General features: G+C 38.0%; 1 protein-coding gene across 10 annotated transcripts in view; it reads left to right on the forward strand.

Moving 5' to 3' along the window:
• The window catches only part of EPB41L5 (erythrocyte membrane protein band 4.1 like 5), a 59,207-nt gene that overhangs the window by 15,180 nt on the left and 19,756 nt on the right, over positions 1–24,271 (forward strand). For 7 of the 10 annotated variants that reach the window (XM_026852075.1, XM_026852070.1, XM_026852072.1 and 4 more), the window contains exons 4-16: positions 1,415–1,457; positions 2,590–2,668; positions 5,158–5,202; positions 5,523–5,575; positions 8,343–8,463; positions 8,874–8,961; positions 9,592–9,680; positions 10,903–10,972; positions 11,675–11,844; positions 13,001–13,107; positions 13,770–13,797; positions 16,072–16,114; positions 17,234–17,349. In XM_026852075.1, coding sequence (XP_026707876.1) covers positions 1,415–1,457; positions 2,590–2,668; positions 5,158–5,202; positions 5,523–5,575; positions 8,343–8,463; positions 8,874–8,961; positions 9,592–9,680; positions 10,903–10,972; positions 11,675–11,844; positions 13,001–13,107; positions 13,770–13,797; positions 16,072–16,114; positions 17,234–17,349 — 1,052 coding nt within the window. Of the gene's footprint in view, positions 1–1,414; positions 1,458–2,589; positions 2,669–5,157; positions 5,203–5,522; positions 5,576–8,342; positions 8,464–8,873; positions 8,962–9,591; positions 9,681–10,902; positions 10,973–11,674; positions 11,845–13,000; positions 13,108–13,769; positions 13,798–16,071; positions 16,115–17,233; positions 17,350–18,409; positions 18,483–21,433; positions 22,158–24,271 lie in introns of those variants that run through there. The other 3 variants (XR_003398755.1, XM_026852077.1, XM_026852078.1) reach the window with 3 other exon arrangements.

The raw sequence follows: 24,271 nt of genomic DNA on the forward strand, positions 1-24,271 counted from the left end.
CTTGCTCCATTCTTCCTTAAGATTCCTGCTTTATTTAAAAATATATTAGATACATTTCAGATAGTTTTCTGTAGCTACTTTAGTAGGTAATGGGAGCATTTTCAGCTGCGTGCACAGTAGATGGTTCAGTTGTTCTAATCTGCAGCTGATCTATCAGTCACTGCATATCCTGGCCTGTATTACAGGCTGACTTTATACACTCTGCAGAAGGCAGGATTCCTCTGAAGACAGGAATGTGTTTGCACTTGGCATTGCAACCTGAAAATACCGGTTCTTTCTCATACCCCTGTTGCTTTTCTGTCCTCCATGGGGCCCACTGTGAACTTCATAGCACATAGTTTAACGAAAGGAGTGTTGCTAAGTATATAATTCATCTGTATTAGTTGCGAGGTGAGATTTGGGGTTGATCAGATGAGGTGGTGTTACCTGGGTATTGTGAACCATGCAGGACGTGGTGTGCTAGGTAGTTTGCTCTGGCTGTTGTGTCAAGGCAATTACGTGAAACAGGGTGCTGTGTTTACTTTAACTGAGTCACCTCCTCTGGAGGAGAGAGCTGTTCACTATGCACAGCACTTGGAAGTAGGTCTCTACCGCTAGCTGTTTGTTAGCTTTCCAGCTTTATCTTTATTTTCTAGTATAAACTGTTCAGCAGTGGGAGCATATGCAGTTATTTTAAGGAGCACAGCATATACGTGTAGATGTTTCTTGCAACCTGCCATCTAAGCTAGATTTTCACATGCTGTTGTATGCAGTATAAGCAAAGCCTTTATTTTGGCTTCACGTCTAGTATATAGCTTATAATTAGCACTGGTAGGTGAGGCAGTGACAATTGCTAAAATGTCAGGTGTGAATAGGTTTTGAAGAATTAAGTAGAGCTGACCCTTGTGTTCGGACATAGACAGCTATGCTGTTACTATGCTTGAGTCACCTAAAGAAAATGCCTGAAAGCCAACATCTATCCTACCTCTTCCCTTCCACCCCAAGTGGACATCACAAACAACTGAGTGCCAGAGTCCCCAGCTATGATTTATGCCTCTCTGGCACATCGTCACTGGGTGACCTACTAATGTGTGAATTGTTTGTTTGTTTGGACAGGATGAAAATTTTAGTAATTTAAGTGGTTTGTCAGTACATTTTTTTAAAAGTAGATAGTGCTTTCTTGAAGATTGGCTTTAAGTAAGGGACTACAGGATGTTTCTGTTGTTCAAAAGTGACATTTTACATTATAAACTTTGAGAGAAAGGATCTTCCATGAGCACTGAGAGCGGTGAATTGTGAAAGATTTGGATTAGATGTTTTAACGAACTAATTGTTATTCCAAGATGGTCTTCACTAATGAATAGGGTTTTTTTTTCATTTTTTTGTTCTTTCTGTGAGATTATTGATAATTCAATGAAAGTAATTTATTTTTCAGCATTGGTTGGACAACACAAAAAGCATTAAAAAGCAAGTTAAAAGTAAGTGTCCTTTCTGTTTTCTCTTGGGATCTCATGTTGAATATACAGGAGGCACGGAGAGTTGAAATGGGGGCAGGGGGGAACAGGACACAGTGTCCTGTGAGGGGTGACAGGACCTGGTGTCAAAAAACCAGCATGGTGCTGCTGATTGTTTAATGACCTCTTCTCTCTGTAGCTCATATTACTTTAGTCTAATGTCCTTAATTAAACATGTTAGATGCTCATTAATTATAGTCTAAATGGAGTCAAAGCAGATGAAGATGCTTTAGTGTTATAGATCATTACCCTGACTATAGGAAAATTCATCTTGAAGCTTCCATCTCTTGAGGCAGTCCTGAATGCCCAAATCTGTGTTCAGTGCACCAAGTCCTTACCTGCTGCACAAGAGTTTACTGTGGTCTGGTTGTTTCAGTGGTGTGTAAACTGTGATATCAGCCGATCTTTGTTTAGCAGCTTCCTTGCTCTCTGCTGTGGGAAGTCTTCAGGGATTTGTGGTGCTGTGTTAATACAACAGAGGTTTTGGAAGCACCGAGGGAGAGAAAATTCCTCCTGTCAGATGCAAGAATTAGCAGAGAGCCGCACATTTTGAAAGACCTGTTAATCCATCCTTTTGCTGGATTAACCCTTTGGTTTCCAGAAAAGATGATTCTTCCACAGAAGGGTCTGTTAAATCCCTCTAAAACATGTCTAAACTTTTGTAGAATAAAAGAGCCTGAGTTGTCAGCAGTGGTTATTTCCCAGAGCCCTGGGAAGGCATTACAGAGACCAACAGAGTGCCTGGGTGTTTGGTCAACTGCAGAGCTAAGATGCACAAGCTTTCTTGGTGATGGATAGAGTCCTTAAATATAGGGATTAACCTAGATTTGTCTGCTCTTGGCAGGACAAATCAACTTAATGTGATGACTGTTGGATTGAGTTGTAACATATAAAACTATTCTGTGCATATGTTTAAGTGTCCTTTCACCCTGATGTTTTTCATTCATTTCCCTGTCACAAAGAAGTTGCTGCCTTAAGACCTTGTGGTAGGACAGAGCCAATTTCAGTCAAGTTTTGTGTTGTAATTCTGAGTAATAAAAATAAGATATCTCATCCATAACTGTTACCACTGTCCTGAATGAATTCTACTTTGCAGTTGGCCCACCGTATTGTCTGCATTTTCGTGTAAAGTTTTACTCATCAGAGCCCAACAATCTACGTGAAGAGCTAACAAGGTAAGAGGGATTTTGTGTGACAGAGAGGTACCCAAATAAGGCTAGGGAAGCATTTTTGTGGTATTTATTTGAACAGTTGTATGATGTCTTGGAGAATTCCTTAGAGTAGCTTGCTTGCCTGACTTTTTGCAAATGTTTCTAGAGTAGCTCTCATAAAATAAACAACCTCTAATGTAAAGAGATTTATATATTTACTACTTGATGCACCATTTTTCATTAGGCAATTCTGGCAACTGATCTGAGTAGCTTATACACAATGGGCAGAGATTTTTACTGAAGAGAATAGACATCATTCCTCTTTAGTCATCTTAAGCTGCATTTAGCTTCAACTGTATGTAGTCATACTGCCTTTTTAGGCAGAAAAGCATTGAATTGCAAGTTAGAGCTTCTCTTTGGTAAAAATAAGTTCAGATAATGTTTCAATAGTTCTGTGGTCTTTGCAGAGCTTATGGGAAGGGAACTGTTTTAGTAACATGTTGAGATGTGAGTTGACTACTGCATGTGTAGGGTTTTAGTATCAGGTGAGCAGCAGTTTCATTCGATTAAAGCATTTCACAAATCCATTCATAATGCCACGTTTCATGTTGGACTGAGACATACTTGGGGTGCTTTGAAAGAGAACACAACCTGCCATCTGTCAGTAGTGTAAATCTGTTGTAAAAGGCAATGTTTCTTTGCATTGTCACCACTGCTGATGATCTGTTTTGGAGAGAAAACAAAGTTGTTATGTTTCCTTCATAACTGTAGACGCTTCATACCCTCAGCCATTTGTAAAAGCGTGAAGTGCATTTGTTTGTTGTTCAGGTTTATGTCTGTGTGGATCTTCAATCTGCATTTCAGCCAAATCCCTACGAGTGCTACCAGGAAGATTATAGTAGCATTACCCTTTACAGCCATATGTACCCTGTGCAGCTCCATACTTACATGTGGTAACATAATGTTGTAACTGCTCTTTTTCAATGCTTTCCTGCACATCTGGGAAGAATGTTTTACCTACCCATTAATGATCCTGAATAAACATTTAACTGTCTTAAAAAATAGTAACCATAAATAAAATTCAGACTTATATCTGTATCTACCACTATGAAACATTTTCATCCATCCTAACTAAGTTCTGCCAGTCAGACCTTGCTATACAGGTTTTAGCAGGGCAGACCTGAAACCTGAGGGCTTTTAAACCCTGTCTGTCTGCTTAGCTAATCCCCAAGAAGAGGAGAGCAGCAAGTCTTTCTTCTGTCTCGAGACAATTGTATGCTTTAAAGAAGCAGTGGGAGGGCGAGCTCTACTGTGGGTCATAGGTGTCTCTAGCAGGGCTTTCCAAGGGTTCCACTTTTACTTTGTGCAGCAGGACACCTAGCTGGAACCACTTTTCAGCTTCCAGTGGTGCAGCTTGCTCACGTTTTCTACCAGCTTCCTGTCAGATGTCACCAGTCAGAGGTCATGTAACACAGCCTAAGCACGGGAAGTATGCGTGAATTGTTTGCAAAGGTTATGTGGCTGATAAGTCTGGACTGGTCACACCCCACTATACACTGGAGGCCTGTGCTCATTCTTTTGATATCTAGGGTCAGTACCAAACAAATTTATTCCCCATGTAGGGGCCAGTGATCAGAAGGACTCAGATAATAAATAGTTTGGCAAAGTATTTGTGGATTTCCAAGGGACCTGTAGGAGAAATGCCTGCATCTGTTTCATGTCTATATATGTGAGTACAAGAGGACATAGGCACGTGTTGAAACAGAAGCATTGTCCTGGGCTTTGTGTGTAAGTCTTCTGTTCATCTGTAGTAGAATTCAAGCTGAATACTGTTGCAGATACTAACATTTTAGTTGATTAGACTACTTCTCTTGTTAAAGCAAGAAGGTTACTCTTTGTGAGTATTGAATCGAAAGGATTGGTGTTGCACACTAAAGGGGATAGGAGCTTTGTATTCAGTATTTGTCCAGTTTCTAAGCAAGAAGAGTACTGAATAAGCAAGGCAGTGAAGGAAAGCTGTCTCTGAAGAGTAAACAAGTTGAAAGAGCTGCAGCTTACTGTTTATTCTTTTTGTCACTTTTCAGTCAGCTTTCTGGGTTAGAATTTAATTAAGCAATCCATATTAGGAACATTTATTTTTGAGAGACTTCATTCATTCTCTTATAAAATGGATATGTCTAGGAATAATGAAGAAAATGTGGAAGGTACAAGTTTGTTTTTGCCCAAGTAGGATCAGAAGAGAAAAAACGAGACTTACTTAGGTATCCTATTTCTTTTTCCATGCAACACTATAGTTCAGCATGAGAACTTCTAGTTTTTGGTTTGCTTCATTTGAAATGTATGCAAAGCATAAAAAAAACAGCTGATAAAGCCTTGAAAGACCATAATGCAGTTTCTTCAGTCTTGAAAACCCATGTGGTGTAGAAAAATTTTTGTTAGGCTCTAACTTCCTCCTGTTGGCTGAGGGCAGATTAGAATAATCAATTACTTTTATTTCTTATTTAATCCTACAGGTATTTATTTGTTCTGCAGCTGAAACTGGATATTCTTAGTGGAAAGTAAGTATTTCCAATAAACAGCTTTTTAAACAATTATAGTGTGTTTAGCATAGGATTTATTAAACTTATATTTGGATAATTAATGAGATTTGCTAAGGAATGTAATGTTATTTTTATCTCTAAAATATTACTTTGCTATGCATGAATAGCAGCAGAGGAATGCTTAACTACTGTAGTGCTTATCTCATGTTAATTTGCTGAAAATCTACTAATCCTTTTTCACTTGTTGCAAACATTTTCAGTTCCTCACTGTCATGTATATGAGTTGTCTGCCTAGTAGTGTCAGCTAAGGTTTTAACAATGCGTTTCTCTTATGGCAGATTGGAATGTCCTTTCGACACTGCCGTCCAGTTGGCAGCTTATAACATGCAAGGTGAGTAGGTACGAGTGGGGAAGGATGAAGTTGCATGAACGGCTTTGTGTCGACTCTTATTACCTCTTTTAGTCTGTCCTTGTTATAACTAGAAAATAGGTTCTGCCCAGATGTTAGCGATCCAGTGTGAAATACAGCTCTTTTTGATTGTAATTTTGCTGAGAGCATGTATAGAAAATTACTTGATTCCTCAGGAAACAGAACTAGGAGGTTCTGAACATAAACAGCTTTGCCCTAACATAAACAGTTTTCAAAGGTGCTTCTGTGAAAACCTGTCTGCTTTCATGCAAGTTACGAGGTCTGCAATCTTCCTGAATTGCTTCAATGTAGTAACACAGTTCACTTTTTTTTTCATTGTGTTGTTTCTGCCATGTGTTTTCTTTCCTGTACAAATCAGATACAAAATTATTTTGGTTTTGCACTCAATCGAAGAGACCTATTTATAAAAACCACCAGCTTTTGACTTCAGCTTATTTTTAGAAACATGTTAGTGTCCCATGTCTTATGCTTGTACTCTGAGCATTTACGGTTGAACTGCACTTGTAGGTATTTCAGATCCTTCTGCAGCCAAAAGATGTGACATGCTATATTTATTCTCAGCTATACAGCTATTCATGGGTCATCTGAGACTTAATAATGAGTTGTCTTTCACTTTTGATTCTAGTCGAGACTCCAGCATCCATGACTTCTGAGAGCTGTGGTTTGAGCTTCTGTTGCTTGTATAGGTTGTACAACACTGGTCTTCACGGCCAGTGTCTTCTGTTGTTTGGATGAGGGTGTAATCTTAATGAACATGAAATTTGCTGTGGTTTCAAGCAAGGGAACTCACAGAAGAAAGGGGAGGCTTTAAAATGTAGAAATGTCTGCTGGAGTAGGCTTTTGGATCCTTATTGGAGGATATAGCTATATGGTCTTATTCAACCCAGTTTATGAGTCTGCAAAAACACCCAGAACCTCTTCTGTAAAGCTGTTGTACAGTCCTCTTTGATGAAGAGGGAATTTGGAGATGTGCCATGCATTTGTGCCACACAAATTCTCTGCATGACATTCACCTTGTAAGCCAATTCACCGTTGTACTTTGCAGCAGTTAGGTAACAGGCCTAAGTCACTGAAATTCTTTCTCTTACAGATATTATCCAAAATACATTTTGTTCAGGCAGGAACTACTAATGGCCCTCATCATGTGTAGGTATAGAGTTAGGAAAGATACCTGCCTTTTTAACCCGCTCTTTTGTGCAGAAGGGAAACAGTTAGAATACATTCCATAGTTAAAAATATTAGCATTGTTAGAGCCTTAAGGTACAGACAGCTTCAGTGAATAAGTTTTTGGAAAAACAAAGTGATCTAATTAGGCTATATATCCATTTCTTTTTGTGCTGGTCTTTTCTTTACTCTCTCCACAATGAGGCCCATAGCAGGGCTTTAATCTTACTGTCTGACAGCTGTGTACTTTTATTTAAATCAGCTGGAACCTAAGCTGGCTTTGACAGCATTCCTTTCAACAGAGGCAGGCGTTTTAGTGGGAGTAAATTATTATAGAACTACAGACTTCCTCAGTCAGCATTTAAAAAAAAAAAAAAAAAAAAAAAAAAAAAAAAAAAAAAAAAAAAAAGAAGAAAAAGGAAAAAGGAGGGGATGAAAAGACTATTATTATGCTTGCAGTGTTCAGAAATCCAAGAAACAGGTTTTTAGATTGAATATAGTTTCTGTACCTCTGGAATACTGCGTGTGTTTGACTTTTCCAGGTCTTCTCAAAGATGTCACTATTTTTCCTACAAAAACATCTGTAGGTTTTTTTCAGATAGAACAGTTATTGGCCTGTATTAGACACCCAGGGCCAAGTTATAGAATTATTCCTGATTTTTTGAATATGAGCCAGACATTAAGAAGCTGCTTGAAATCAGTGAGAGGAACAAATGCTTAGTGACTCTGAAAATCAGGATGTTTTTATAAAGGCTTCTAATGGTGAGTTTCAGCATTGTAGGCATACATCAGTATTTTAAAGCTGGACTTGTTAAGATCTGTGGAAAATGGAGGTTGTGCTTTTGATGTGGCACACCTGTTGAATAGTATGTTCAGTATGCTCTCTAAATAGCATCTTTATTGCCCCTGTTGAGCATGCAGCAGTGGACTAGAATGAGCCATTTGACTGACCCAGTAGAGCGTTTATTACGTTCTTAGATGAAAAGGAGAGCCACAAATAACAGCTGCATGATTGTGCCCTGACACAGAGTACTTTTAGCAGGCCAGGGGGATTTATATTCATAAGACCAGAAATTGATTTTTCAAATGGACAAACAGTTTTATGAAAAGTATCAGAACTGATTCTGCTTTTTACAGATCTGAAGAGATTTTGTTTTAATAACTTAAGGCAAAATTCCATTGTACCTTATTCAGCTGTTGTCTCAGTAGAGACTTCAGTGATAAAAATGTTGAAAACTTTCTGCAAGAAATTAAAAAGGTGAGTTTCAAGGATGTTGATAACTTCCATTTACAGGAAGCTTGTTAAAGGATATATCAATAGCACTTTGTAAAAATTAATGCAAAGCTTTTGTGCAGACAACGCAACTGAACCGAACCATTTGTTCAGTGTCCATGAATTCCCTGTCAAAAAAGGTGACACTTCAAATATTGGGAGGACTGGAGGTGAAGAAGAAACACAAAGAAATTTAGTATTTTAGATTAACTAGAAAAGTATGCAGAAGTTCCTGTTAATATCCACTGTGTTTACTGCGAACATTGCTTGACAATGCTGTTTTTTTTCTAGCTGAACTTGGAGACTATGATCCCGCTGAACATGTCCCTGAACTGGTGTCTGAGTTCAGGTTTGTTCCCACTCAGACTGAAGAGATGGAACTAGCCATTTTTGAGAAGTGGAAAGAATGCAGGTACTAGATCTTTCAGTGCATGTTAACCAGCTGTTTGCACAGATTTTTCTGTGAAGAGAATGTATTAAAAAGATGCTGATGACACTTATGCTGTGGTCTTGTTCAGAAACTTAATTCTACTATGGTTCTGTCATATTTTGTGAGAGGATATAATGTAGAAAATTAAGCTTTTCACAGGTCTGAGTAAAATGATGAGGTACAGAATCTTGAAGCGCAATATTTTTTGCAGCAGCAGTTTTAGATTAAAATTTACAAAAGTGTGACCTTGATGTTCATGAAAGTGAAAAAGTGTTGCAGCATTTAGGTTTCTCCCAAACTTCCTGGAATTTCTTTTCTTCTTTCCTCATATACCAGTTTTTTCTTTCTGTGCTTTTTCAGACATCTACCTAACAGCAAAAAATTTATTTCAGGGGGCAAACACCAGCACAGGCTGAAACTAACTACTTAAACAAAGCTAAGTGGCTGGAAATGTATGGTGTAGACATGCACATAGTCAAGGTATGTTTAACCACAGCATGGTGACCTTTGGAAATGATAATGTTAGCTTTGTCCTGCATTTCAACACTGATTTTGCTTTGAGGGGGAAAAAATGGACTATTGTACTCATCTAAACTGTGTAACAAGCGATCTGGCTTTGCATCAACTTTCCACTTCATAGTATACGTTTCTAGAAGGTATAGCTTTAGTCCAAGCATATCTGCTCCTTGTTAAATATGTGATTGGTGTGGTAATATGTGCTACAGTTTGTATTTGGACTAAGAGCTATGTGAAACTCATAGTAATTAAATTAAAATTGGCTGGGTTCCAGCTGTCTACCAACTGAAGAACTGCAAGTAAAAATGGATCTCCCGTCCAGAGGGAAGTGCAGAGAAGTGTGCAGGGAGGTCCTTATTACACAGACAATTCAATAAACTTTTAGTTTTCCACTTTAGTCAGCCTTATTGAAGGGTTTCAAACTAGAAAAATCCATTTCATAAGATCATTGAAGTACCAGAGTTTTGTTGTATGAAATAAGAAGATACCTGTTTAATTGTAAAACTGGACAAATAAGCTACATTAATCACTGGAGTAACTTGGATAAAGGATCAAACACCAAAATGAACATAATCTTTATTTTTTGGCAATCAGGCAAGAGACGGCAATGATTACAGCCTAGGTCTAACGCCTACAGGAGTTCTTGTCTTTGAGGGAGACACGAAGATTGGTTTGTTTTTCTGGTAAGCTCTCTGATTGTATGTTAAAATAAATTTTAGATTTTTTACTCTTGTTTCTTTTGCACTAACAAAAAAAAATAATTGTTTGTGATATGAAACCACTGTGAATACTAGGTACCTGCAGAAATATTCTGTAGCATGTGAGTATTTTCACAGAGTAGAAAAATATTCCTTTTTTTAACAATCTTGGTGATACGTTAATAGACTGTACATGTGTAATGTGCTAGAGGCAAGTAAAAGATGGAATAACTTTGGGATGTTTCTATTTATTGATAAAAACCCCAAACACCCTTCATGCTCCCCCTCAACCTAGATCTGTATAGCCAGGGGATATAAAGCTTCCTTTAGTTTTTGTGAACATGTGCTGCTTTATCTGTCAAATATCTGAATAACACCCCACGGTTTCTTAGGAACGGCCTGATAAAATTTTGTAGGGCTTTAAATTGCAATGTGGAGAACCTTCTAGCTAGCATATTTGTGTCTGGGTACACAGGTATTTATGGATTATTTTTAAGTGCTTTATTTTGGAATTCCTATCCAGTCTTTCAAACATGTATACAAAGACTAAGTAGGCAGATGATGAGGTAAAATTTCATCTTATGGGTAGTTAGTGTGAGTTAGCTCAGTCCAATTTTATAAACTCAGAAAAACACTCCCTTTGTAGCGGAAATGTTATGTGTGTGTCTTGTTCCTCCAGCATCAGTTCTGGGTATTGTTTTGGTGGGCAGGGAGGGAATAGTTGCATTTTTGTGTCATGTCACATTCACATAGTTCTCTTTGGCTGGAATTTTCTGAATCAGAGTCATTGTAGGAATTGATCGGTGATAAATTGTCCAATGATTTACATTTATTTAATAAAGCATAATTATTTTGGCCTGCCTTTGTGTCTGTCTTAGTTCAGTTTTGTGGGTTTGTGGAAGAGTAGGCAAGCAGGAGTATCTGGGTGGAGTTTGATTTCAGTTCAAGTAATTATTATTTTAAGTTCTGATAGAATTATCTCTTTAGAAGTTGCTGATTTGTTATCTTCAAGGTTTCTAATTAAGTGTTAAATTTTGAAGGGATACATTGGTATCCATAGTACAATCAAGCCCTACTGCATGAACTTAAAACACCCACAAAACCAGAAAAAAAATATTTGGTAGAGGCGATTGGACCAGCATGTCAAACATATCTCTGAGTTACTAAGAGAATTAGATGGAACCTGATTTTTCTGTTCATCTTGCAGGCCAAAGATAACACGGCTTGACTTCAAGAAGAACAAACTCACTCTAGTTGTTGTTGAAGATGATGAACAGGTAGATAACTATCTGTTTAGCTACATCTCAGTCTTGATTATACAGTGCTGCTTTACAAACTCCTGATCTCTTTCTTTAAATTAACATGGATGACTTGCAAGACTTTTGATTGTGGCTTGGGGGGAGGAGGAGATAGAAGGGACTTAAGTATAAAATAAATAGACTCAACTACTTTTTTTCTTACTCAGTTTTTAAGAGGGGAATACCTTGTGAAACTAGTGTAGACCAGATAATTTGGAAACAGAGTGCACTGTGCAAGAAAGCTTAAAAAAAGGCCATGTATGACATTTAGTGGAATTAATTCCTTAAGCAGATGTCAGAATTGTTCTCATGAGAAGAAATTGCTCAGAACTGAGATGATAAAAATGTGAGCATTGGTAATTTGAGATCAGACTTGAAAGTGAGACTGTGTTAGCCTTATTGAGAAGTACCTTGCTATTATAATCATGTCTTTAATTTGTAGTTATTCAGAGGTTTGACTTGTTAAATATATGGGCTCTAGCCCTTTCCAAGTTCAGACAGTTGGAGCAGTTTTTCATTAAAGCTTCTGAAAAGCTTGATTTTTTTTCAGCCTAAAGTACTTTTTTTAAACATACATTTCATTATTCATAAAACCCCAAATTTTATTTGGCTTGTATTGAATTGTAGCTTTGACTTATTCAAGCCCCTTGTAAATAGTCAGTGTGCTTTGTGTACTTTAAGGGAAAGGAGCAGGAGCACACTTTTGTCTTTAGACTGGATCATCCCAAAGCCTGCAAACACTTGTGGAAATGTGCAGTCGAACATCACGCCTTCTTCCGGCTCCGAGGTCCTGTCCAAAAAAGCTCAAGTCGGTCAGGCTTCATTCGGTTAGGATCCCGGTTCCGATACAGGTCAGTGTCATCTATCATTTTGCACATACCTTCTGTCATTTCTTGCTTTTCTTGGGTTATGCATGGAAACAGGAGAGAGCTTGGTATTCATTTGCCTGGGATGTATACAACAGTGAAACCTGGAAGCTGAGTTGCATTATTGGTTTTGTTAAATCATACGGATTTTCCCCCAGCATTTTCTGATTTACTTTTAGGTGATTCTGGTCTGTGCAGTAAGAAACTAAAGGTTTCTCAAGGTCTGTGTTCCTTACATAGCATATATAGTATATTGTGTTTTATAGATAGCTTAATCTTGAAAGCCCACCCTTTTTTAAGTGACCCAGAGAGGATGGGTGATTGATTTGCACAGTTGAGGACATTGCAAGTCTTTTGACTCTTGAGTTCCTGACTGTCTGAGTGATGGTAGCGCATCAGAAGCCTAAAGTAATGCCCATTCCACGCTAGGCACTACAGGTGTATGTAACAGGCTTCCGAATGGCTTGTGGTCCCAGACTAGTCTGCAGGATGCTGTCAGCTCCCCACCCGAGTGGTGAGAACATATGGAAGGGGGGGTGGGGGGTGGCTCCCCAGCAGTATGCACAGACTTTGCTTCCATTTCCAGCAGCTGTAGCAATACCATCTAGTCTGCTTCAGAGAGGATCAGGGGTACCAAGGAGTCGGTAGACCTTGAGACTGCTACTGCCATGGGGGCAGAGACTGGCCAAACTTGGGGGAAAAAAGACTTGCCTGGGAACAAGAGCATCTAGATGCTGGTTTTTAGTCCTGTTATCATCTTTCTCTATGACCTTTGGCAACATACCTTTACACTCTCCTAGGATTTTCAGCCTCTCCCAAACTCTCTATGCACTGTGACCACAGAAATATGCAAAGGGCAAATGTGCTTTTTCAGCGACTTAATGATTAAGGAGTCATTGCTTCAGCCTTTTGTCTTACAGAAAATGGAGTGAAGATTAGGATGTTTGTAAAACTCCTTCACTTTATTGTGAAAGGCCTTCTGAGGTGTTAAGTTTGGGATTTTTTTAAAAGAACTGAGATCACATTATTAAGCTATGAGTTTAAAATATAAATCCGGTGTTTTGATTAGCAGTGTCTGTATTCTGTCATTAAAAATAAGTTATTTATTTTATCATTTTGTACTTTTACATGGCCTTGTTAGTGGGAAAACAGAATATCAAACAACTAAGACTAACAAAGCCAGGAGATCAGCATCCTTTGAAAGGAGGCCCAGCAAGAGATATTCAAGACGAACACTGCAAATGAAAGGTAAGAATACTGTGAGAATTAAACAATCTCATTCTTTAAAGGTTCTGTGTAGGAATTATTGTGCAGCTGTTTGCCCTTCTCTTGAATTTTCAGTGTTAGGTTTTCTTTGACTTATGTGGGAGACCACATTTATTTATCAGAAAAAGCTTGTGTCCAAAGCATGTCATTCTAGCTTGCCTAGCAGGTAAAACACCCATAAATATTGCACAGTAAGTGTCTGTATGAAGATGGAAAACTTGGGTCCAGGAAGCAGGGATATGTTAATGATAATATTTGAAATCTATGAATCAAGTTTGAAATTTTTGTCATGGAGATTTTTTCATTGTTCTTAGGAGTTGCACTCTGTTGTCACAACCTGACAGCATGTGATACCTTGTCTCTTATTCCCACACTTGCATAGGTTGGGCATGATCTCCATGCATGCTTTTGGATACTTGTTTAAATCCGACTCTTTGATTTGCTCTTCAGATATTTTATGTTTCCAATTTAGAATTTTATTTTCACACATTATACATGGGATACATGTATACATATACATGCAACTTTTGCTCTTTTAGTCACCTACTTTTACACAGTGCTAGACTTTTTATTAATACACTTAATATTATAACTGATAGCCTAATTACAAATTAAATCTTAATTAAAACTTTATATTTTTGCAGCACATGCTGCTAAACTTGAAGAAACAAGGTAAGAAGCCTTCTAGTATTTAAATTTCTCTTTGATGTTTGCCACTTGTACTTGAGCACATGTCTGCAGAAGGAGGTTATAAGATTAGTTAAATGTAAAGAGCATTAACTTCCTAACTGTGGTTTGGTTGTGGGATTTGTGTTTGTTTGCTTAACATAAAATGTACTGTTCAGAGCAAAGTTCCTGTGTGCTGTCATATAGAAGATTTTGCCAGAGTTGCTTACTAGCAGGTAAAAGAGATTTCTGAAATCTGCCTACTCTGGCTGGGTGACTGAAATATATAATCAAGTGAATATCATAGATGGGGAAAATAGAGTAAAATAAATATTTGAAATATGTTGGTGGCTTTATATTCTTTACTATATTTGCATTTTTCATATACGTATTTATTTTTATGTATTTCTACTAAACTATCCATGATAAACGTTGAGAGGGAGGCCTTTTGGTTCTTTATTTCTATACCTGGATTCTTTCTGCATGTGTAGGTTCATAGTTGCTATTGCAATGTGAAATACTCACGTGAATCTGAATCATACAATTTTCATACCCTTCCTTAAGGGAAGAAGGGTGCCTAAAAAGTATTACCTGGTAGTGAAGAAACTAAGTCACTCAGTTCTGGTTTCTGTCCTTTGCCCTTATAACTTGTGAACATTGCAATGATGAGTTGCAACCAATTATTTTTAAAAGATAGATACTCATAGATATTAAGCATCATGACAGTCAGAAGCTTGGTAAAGCATGTCAAACTAACATTTCAAAACAGGCTTAATACAGCCATACATTTTCTGTTTTTAGCAGCAGGGTTGATTTTTCTATGAGAGAAGCGTGGGGACACGGCTGCAGTTACTGTAGTGGAGGTCTCTCTGTCTTTGTGACCTTCTGTATTGTTTTTTCTTTATATGGGAAAGTACTTTTCAAAACTGGGTGTCATTAAAGTTCTTAAAGATCCTCTGCATGCAAAATGTGACTGTGATTAATTAGTACTCTCGTTATGCTGTGTGGTCATGCCCTTCTCCGAGTTTCATGCTACTTAGGTCATTCTGAGAGTGGGAAGAGAAACTTCATATGCAGTTTCTCCTTCTGATAAGACAGAGGTCTTCTGATCTGTGCCTAGGTGTGGCACGGTTATGTTAGTCTTCAGAGAAGTCTATGCCATTTCCGAAACTCTACACTTGAGTTTTGCTAATTGAAATGCATCATGAAAGATGTATGTTGTTCCATTCTTTAGTGTTATCTCAGCACAGGGGAATGTGCTACCTGGAAGGCATTCCTTAATATTTCTCTTAAATGTGCACTATTCTATGGTAACCTCCACATTCTCTCAATAGCGAAGGTGTGGAGTTGGGAAACAGGCAAGAAACAGCTTGTTTGGTCTTGATATTATGGTTCTTTAAGTAAAATAATTCTAAAGAATCACTGAAGTAGATACAGAAATCTATTTGAATTGTCAGCTTGCCAGGTTGGATAGCTGTTGTCCAGACTGTAAATCAAAAGATTAATGGGTTGTAGGAGAGTGGAACCATTTTTTAAAAGATTAGAAGTCTGGGGAAAAAAAGTTTGCTTTGTATGAGATTTATAATGCATAATTATTGTTCAGGGTGTTCATGCATTTAAGTCTCTTGAAAATGTGAAATGTCTCTAGCAGATTCAGAAATCATCAGGAATAGGGATATGAGTCTTATTTAATTTATTAGCTATAATAAATATTTAATAATATAAAATTATTAATAATGCTGTGCTGAGCTGCTGTGCACATAATTTTGAATGGCTGCTTTTAACTGAAGCAGTAATTCAGTCCATTAGAGGTTGTACGCAGAAGAAACTTATAAATTTTTCTGATAAACTTTGCGATGTGAAACTTCAAATCAGGAGAGTTCTAATTATGGAACAAACATGATATCTACAGAATGTAGGTGAGTTTTCAACAATGTCACATTTTGCTGGGTATTTAACTAAAACTGTATTGATTTTACTTTAAAAGTTCCCCACCTTACTACTGAACCAGGAAGACTTTCTAAATCAAACTGGTTTAGGAAAGGAAGAGGTAAAACCAGATGAATTACGGTTTGAACAAATAAAAAGTAATGTGATACCCTTAGTTACATAGAATGAGGCAACTGACTCAAAATGTAAGTTTTAAAGTTTTAAGAACAGTTAAGTACTTTGGAAAGATCTTTGTTAGAATTTGTGTTTCTTTCCAAAAGTCCTTGCAGTGCTGCCCCCCTGCAAAAATAGTTTCTTGATCTGATGCTGATTTAAATTCTTGTCTTTCAGTACTGCAAACAATGCTGTTATCAACCAAACTAACGGATCACAAGTAAGGACTCTCATTCTTTCTAAAGGCAGTTTTCATGTATTTCAACAGATTTGAGGATTTCATTATTCATTCTTAAAATCCAGTGATTGACCAATTAAAAGTGACAAACAGTTAACTGCTAAATTTCATGCCAGGAAATGACTACTAATTTACAAGCAAGATAATTGATTAATTTAGTTCGAGTAAGGAAGATAGCCCATACTCCAGTACTATAGAAAACTATGCTATTTATAGATACCGATTTTCATAGGTATACAAAGTACCTCTGTGTCAGAGTTGTTATTAGTCAAAGCATGTTAATTCTATATGCTAAGTAACATTAAGGAAAAGGAGGCGCAGTTCATCAGCACCTGTGCTGATTCCTGGTTACAGTATTTTTTTTTATTCTGAAAGAGGGGAATGCACCTGGGACTTAAAGAATACATTGTTAGCAAAAATTCAGTGTTCCCTGAGCTTGAGAAGGAAATCAGAGACACCTGTCCTCTCAGTACTTATACAGAGAATACCTTGTTTCATTGAAAAGTGACATTAGTGTAAAGTAACTCTCCTTGTGATTATCAAAGAACAGGATTTAGAGTTTGGAAAGACCCTGTCTCACTTTCTGGAGCATTTCAGATGCAGAATGTGACAGAACGGGTCATATATTGGTAAAAATGGGATTGTGGTTTGTTTTAGCATTAAAATACTCAATCTCTGCTGATAGATAGATTGCTGCTCTGCTCAGCCTTTTGCCTTCTGTGTAAAAGGAGTTGATTTTTTTGGGAGCAGTTCTGTTTCAAATTGCAGTCCAAAGGTCTGCAACCCAAAGGTGCCAGTCGTTATTTTAAAGTTACATACAGATGGAAAGCATTACTGCATTAATTTAAAAAGGACACAGCAGGCCATAGTTTTTTACTGAAGTATTTGAGCAGCCTTGGATTTGTTATGATCCCAGTACTGTGTGCAGTACTGGAAAAGACGGGGGCATCGCGGTATCCAGTGCTGTGGAAGTAACCGAAGACAAGAGCTTTGCTTTAGCTTTGTGCCTAAGGAGAAGTGCTGATACGTTTTGCTCTGTGTAACGTGTCATCACATTATGTATAATATGTATAATAACTTGTGTATATTCTGTGTCCAAAGAGCTGGAATGCAAAGCCAAACCTACCTGTCCTAACAGCAGTTCCTCCTGCCCCAGTCTTAGTGGAAATAGAGAACCTCCCAAGGAGCCCAGGAGCCAGCCAGCAAGACAGGAAGTGGTATGTTCTGCTTTGCTGGGAAACGGAGTTTGCTTGCCTATGCATGATTTAAGTGGCTATTTCTTTATCTGCACTTAAATAAGCTGTCATCTTTGTATCTTTAACATAAGTTGACAGTCGAGTTAGTGGTGATGCAACTGATTTGTTGCTGTGAGTGTAGTGTGGGGAGGTGAGGACAACAGGCTTAGTCACTGCCAACTGAAAGAAAATTTCTTGAGGGGCTGAAGAAATGATTGAATCAGGAACAGCATTTTCAAGTCTTGGAGAGAGCTAGATCCTCCTTATTTGCCATAATACTCCTTGTAACCCTTTGCTTGGTATCATGGGGCCCAAGGACTTACCTTGATCCTTAACAAAATGCAGAACCTTGTTCAGAAAATCAGTGTCCTTGTGAATCATCTTTTGAAATGGGCAAGCTGATGTTTCTCATTTTCTTGGATGGAATGGGAGCTTGAGGAAAATGACACAAGCTGAAGATAAGAGCTTTGATTTCATGTAATCAGAGTATTTGTTTTATGGATTGGATCTCAAAATGAGGATGATTTGTTTGAAGATAAATATACATACAATTTATCTTTTCTTAAAGTAATTCTATATTGCAAAGCTATTTCAAAACCAAAACTGACATATAGCAACCCAGTATTTCTGCACACATCATCTTTACTTTTTCAGCTTCTTGTGCATTCAGAGCCAGTATGACTTATCCTAGGAGGATAATTCTGATTTCTGCAAGACTCTCCAGGAGTAGCAGCAATGGAATGGAGTGACACACACAAAAGCTCTTATCCTAAGCAGTTTCAGCCCTCAAGAGAAAGGTCTTCCTCCCGTTGTCAGGCATATGAACCTACTTTACTTCAGTATCTCTTAAAAGTAGATAATATGTGTTTTTAACAGTGCAGTAACCAATGTACTTTAATTTTGTAAACCTTATTGATTAAAGACTTCTAATACTATGGATTTGGGATTATAAGGGGGATGATAATTCTGCTTTGTGTGGCATTTTACAGTCAGAACGTATGATCAATGCTGTTTTTCTTTCTTTTGCCCTCAATTTGTCTAGTATCTGAAATCTGTGCTTGTCTATGGTGAGATCCTGTTGATCGCTCGATTCCTTCCATGGTGGTGGGTGAAAGGTGGTGGTTTCTTTGTTCTTCAGCATTCTCAGTATGGTTTTATTTTTATTCTTTTGGTCTAATTGCAAGATGAGTGCTAGAAAAAGGCATTTCCTTGGTGGGAATCTTTGACTCTTGCTCCAAACAGCTCTTCTTGGGATCTGATTCGTGCTAGCATTCTTTCTGTTATTTTCAAGGCTTCTGTTGCTTATTGAGATCCTACTGCTTTTGCTGAGAAGCAGAGAGGACTTTGTAGACAATCTGTTTCAGTTTTGATCTTGGTACACCTGTTTTAGGATTAAGAACTTGAGCCTGGTTGTCTAAACATTGTCAGGGAATCTAAGCTTATGTGCCAGCTGCCACAGTATGTAGCCTTTCTGTAGAAGAGTGGGAGTGAATGTAAAATATACCTGCATGTAACCCAAAACAGTATGCCATAAGGAAAACAAGCTTCTTGGCAATTGGTGCATTTTAATTGAGGGTGTAATGCTTATGCTTGTATGTGTTATGTTTCTTAGAGATATATCATTATTATTGAAGGCAGTTGTCTTCTGGCAAAGAGGTTTTAATGTGTTCACTGAAAACTACTGCCTGTAATAAAGGGCAAATCCAGCTGTAGGAAGAAGACAATGGTTTGGAGCTGAGTCAGCAATTGAGCTACATTCTGGTTTCCTAGATGGGAACTGGGGTTAGGTTAATGTAATTGCCAGAACATATGTATTTATTGTGGGGGCTGTGACTTGGCTAATGTGCCTTCAAGTCTTGGTATCTCGATGCTGCTAACAAGACCTCTTTTCAGCTGCTACTGTCTTTAATTGGCCTGTTTCTGCATGAGTTATCTTTGCTTTCTGTCAGAAAAATAGTCTTCTTTTAGAGAGAGTTTGCCAAGGATTGCTGAGAACACCAAAATCTTTTGGACTGGGGATTTTGTAGATAGTTAGATTGAAGGGGTTTAGAAGTAAGGTCCTGACCTCATGAATTTCTGTACTCTGCTTGGCAGATGCCTGTACTGGCTACCTTGCCCTTCCTAATGTCAATGTTTCCTTTAATTTAAAATGTTAATGCTGCAGCTGCCAACAGCAATTGTGCCAGATTGTAGAAAGTGCTTTGCCAGATAGGAAGGATTTTAGTGTTGAGAAGGGTTTTTTTTTCATTGCTCTATTCCTGTAAAATTGTCAGTAAAGGAAAACTGTACTGGTCTACGTGATCTGAAAACAGTCTGAAATATTAGCTGTAAGGCTGGGAAGCCTAAAACAGTGTCTCTTAAATTTAGTCTTTTCTCAAGAAGCTGTTTCTGTGCTAAGACAAGACTGGAGACAAAGGTTCAGTAATTTTTTTTCCTTATTGTGGAATAAGTAGGGGGGTTCTTTGCTAGTGGAGGTAGCTTTCACTTAACTGCTTAAATTAGAGAAATAGGAAAATAATGAATTGTTGAGGATTGGAGCCTTCAGTATTCATGGGTCACTTCCTCAGCATATTTCACAAAAAACAAAAACTCTGAATTTACTCAAGGGTGACCTTTATATAAATACTCTCTCTTTTCTAAAGGAGGACTATCCCATTGCATTAATCACTTACTGCTGTTGTGAATCCTGCATGTTTTTCTGCTTCTCTGCCTTAACATGTGTGATCATCCAAATCATGCACTGGCTACTTGGCTGTTCTGGCAAGGCTGGGAGTGTTAAACCAGACTTTCTGGACCATGAGAAGGTGGAATTTGAGCTGGGGCTGTCCAGGACCCCTCTAGATGAACAACAACAATGTTTTCATTTTGTTCAGATTTGGGTCATTAAATAGAGAATTAAACTGAAGGAATACATTTGGTTTAGGAATTCCCTTGCTTGAGTAGTTTGAGAGAGTGCTTTTTTCTAAGCACTTTTTTGATACCTTACTGTATCTTGCATCAGCCTCTCCTAAAACACCAGTGAAGGATCCTAGTACAACACAGACAACATTTAACAAACCACTGTCCATTTTTAAGTCTTTTAAAATTCAACTGTTTCGGTAAATTGCTTATCCCTGCTGCTTTGGAGATGCTTGTGCCTAAAGCCTTACAGTTTTCTAGCTAAGGGCTCTTGCATAAAAATATTTTTCAAAACAATGTTTAAAGCAATGAGTGTTCTCCCCTGCTCCTCTTTCTAGCTTTTAGAGGACTTTATTCCAACTGGGCTATAGACTAACCATAACTGTGCATTTCTGTGGTTTTCATTGTAGAAATTCACAATTCAAAATTTACGAACCATTATGCCTATATATCATATACAAAATTAGAAAGCAGAGTCTTAGGTTGTATTGTGACCTTTTTTAAAATGGTTCTTTTTCCAACCATGTTTCTTATGTTAATCAATTATAGCTACAGTCAGCTTCTTCAGTAGTATTTAGTCCCTTAGTGACCTAAATTGTGAATGATTTGTGTGTGCTCTACTGTTTGCTCCTGCACGGTAATGCTCATTTTTCTGAGTTTCTGTTTTCTTCTTTTTTTTAACTTCTATTAGAATCTACATTTTCCAGTGACTTTGAAAACTGGTATTGCTTGTAGATGCTTGTTTCAGGTGTACATTTAGCGCTGCCACTTAAACCCTTTCAGCTTCCTGCAAATAAAATGCACTGTATACCTGGGAGGTCTGTTCCTCCATCACTTATTTTGTTCCATCTGTAAAACACGCGTGGTTCTTGCTCATTTTGTGAGGTGCTTTGAAATATAAAGTGCTTTTCATTTGGTAATGAGATAGCTTAAATTGTCATTTCAGACTTCTGCAAAAATGATACTGAGCCGAAAAGGGGTTATTTGGCAGTGTTGTAATGTACATGTATACTCGCATGCCTCTTTCCTTCAGTATTTACCCTCCAGCAATGCCCTTTTCCTTTTTCATATCGATCTTCTTGTCTTTACCTTTGCTTTACTTTTCCACCCCCTTTCTCGTCCGTACCTGTTTACTAATTGTGCCCCCTCCCACCCCTCAATAATCCAGGCCCTTTGACGCTGCCGACCGCTGTCAACGTGGTGGAAGCCCGTGGGAGGCGTGGGCCCCGCCGAGGACCCGTGCTGCGGACGGACAGTACAGCGCTTTTGTCCATGAGCGCAATGTGAAGAATGCGGGAATGCATAGCCGTGCTGGTGCCTATGCTGTCCAAACCACCATGACCAGTCTCTGAGACCTGAGCCTTTCTGGAGCTTGAGGCTGCTTTCTGGCTGAGGCTGGAAAATTACCTTTTGAGCTGTCTCAGATAAGGACAACGGACCCGAAAGTGACTATAGAGGGGGAAAACAGCTTTTTTTACAAAGGCTCTGCATATTGTACTGTTGGTATTTAGTCTTTAAAGGAAAAATAACATATAGACCAGAAGCCACCCTGTGTTCTTACATTAAAAAGAGAATATATATTTCTTTTTAATTGTGTTAAGGTTTTTCTTAATGATTGACATATTTTTTTAGCTGGGTTTAACTTTGAAAGCCATGCAGGAAGTCACATTTGTGATAAAACTACACAAGCAGCTAGGGGGTTATAATGTGGTTTCGAAACTGCTCTTCCTTTTGAACCATGATTATTTAAAAATATCTAAGATAGATGGTTGATCTGAAAGCTAACTTTTTTATTTTTTAACAAGCCTTCTTCTGAAAAATATTGTTTGGAAATGGAATAGAATTATTTTAATTCTTTAAGAATAAAATCATCAGAACTCCTGAAAAGGCAAAGAGTAATCTTTTTTTTTTGCTTTCTTGAAAATCTTATTTCGTTTTTGCTGCTGTGATCCAGTTGAAACGAAACAAATATTTACTGACAAACAGCAGTCCTACCATATGATTCATGAGGTTAATTGTTAAGTCAGAGGTTAAGACTCCAGCTTCATGGCTCATTGGTGTTCTTGGGGGCCTTTAACAGTGTAAAGAAGTACCTTTACCCTTGAATGTACTGTGTTTTCATGTGTTTTCTGAAGTTAGCTGGTTTTAAATTGCAATATTCTTTTCCTAATTAAAAAAAAAAAAAAAAAAGAGATGAAAAGTTATGGTATAGTACTTCTAAAATTTGCTTATATTTGGCTTTTAGGATAAAGCTCTTTGAATGCTTTTTCAAATTGTTTGAATAAGTTTTAAATTGCCACAGAGCCCAGAAATATAAAAACAATGTTTCAGATATCCAGCCCTGAAGAACCAAGAAAGCCTTAGCCAGGACAAAACTTAATATTGCCTGAGATATTTTGGCTTCCTCACCCTTGCATCTGACAGGGGGAAAGAGGTTGCTAATGGAATATGAGTGTCTATTTTACAACTCTGCTGGAAAAAAATAAGTGCAAGCTACGTGTTAAAGATCTTTGGGATCTACAGAGGTGATTAGATCAATCTGTTGTGCTATTTTTAGTTTTAGATTTTGCAAGGTGAATGTTGTCAGCATCTGAAGTGAAGCAAACCTATTTGTTTTTTAGTATTTATAAAGTTGCATAAGAATATACAGATGAAAACAGGTGTTTCACCTTGAAAAATACTGTGTATCTTCTGTGTAGATGAGGGAGAAGAAACCACTCATTTGAGTGGAGGAATTTGGGACAGTTTTGTATTTAAAATGCAAGACCATTGTTGCAATAACAAGTCACTGTTTTACTGCAGAGTTTTAAGTTCAGGTGCACTTATGTAGTGGCAAGTGGAATCTCCTGTATGTCATTTTGTGCTCATTGCCTCTTCTCCTGTCTCTGTGCTCCCTTGAGAAGAGCCTGGCTGTTGTCTTTACTTCCCCCACCAGGTTTTTACGAGCCTCTCCTGAGTTTTCTCTTCTCCAGGCTGAAAAGTCCCATCTTACTCAGCCTCTTCTCCTGTGTCAGATGCTCCAGATCCTTTATCATCTTCGTGGCCATTTGCTGCACTCCTTCCACTATGTCCATGTCTCTCTTGTCCTGGGGAGCCCAGAGCTGGGCACAGCACCCCAGGGGTGTCTCACCAGTGCCGAGTAGAGGGCTGGGTGTCCCAGGTGCCTGCAGCCTCCCAGCTGTCACAGAACTGCCCTGGGATTAACTGCAAGTTTGGTAATTAAACCTGTGGCTAAAGTTTTTGTAGTAGATTCTTTTCGCCTGACAGCAGAACTAGTTCAAATTCAGGATAGAGGAAGCAATCCCGGTTGCCTGAAATCCATCTACCTTTAGAATTGATTTGTTTCAGTGTAGTATATGTTGCATGCTTTTGCCATGTGGCTTTGGATCTTGCATACATCCTAAGGGCCGATTTTGCTCTGTGCTGGGCTTATTTTAGTGTGACTTCATTGACTTAAGGAAAATTATTGTGCTGGTTTCCACCAGGGTAAGTGACAGCTCTCAATACAGATGAAGAAATTGTACCATACTAGTACCAGTAACATCTAGCTGCCTTTTTGCAGGAACAGGTCACGTGTTCTAGGAATAGCATTGAGGAAACACATGGATGTCTTTCTAAACAGCATGGTGGTGACAGATCTTTGCTTAATATCCACAAAGGGTCTGCAGCCAGCACCTTTTCCTAAGGGTGTTTTTTTTCCTTTCCTGTAGTTGTTGACTTGCATGTATTACACTATGTAATTTGAAATTATCTTCAAACAAATGGGAGACAGCAGAAGTCTTGGAATGTGAGGACTCGGCCTTCTTAATTAGAAACTGAATGTGCGTGAACCATCTCCATTTGTAGGATCATACATCCCCAGGATTTTTTCTTTAGATTTCTTCACTTTAAAAGGAAAAGGAAGTTCTTTTTTCTGGAATATTTTGTGGTTTTGTTTAGGAAAAAACAAACAAACAAACATGAAAAGGTGACAGGCTTAAATTTACTACTGTTCTTACCTTCAGGT

This window comes from Athene cunicularia (genome assembly GCF_003259725.1).
Source record: "Athene cunicularia isolate RWA chromosome 7 unlocalized genomic scaffold, athCun1 chr7_part1, whole genome shotgun sequence".
Classification (NCBI taxonomy): Eukaryota; Metazoa; Chordata; class Aves; order Strigiformes; family Strigidae; genus Athene; species Athene cunicularia.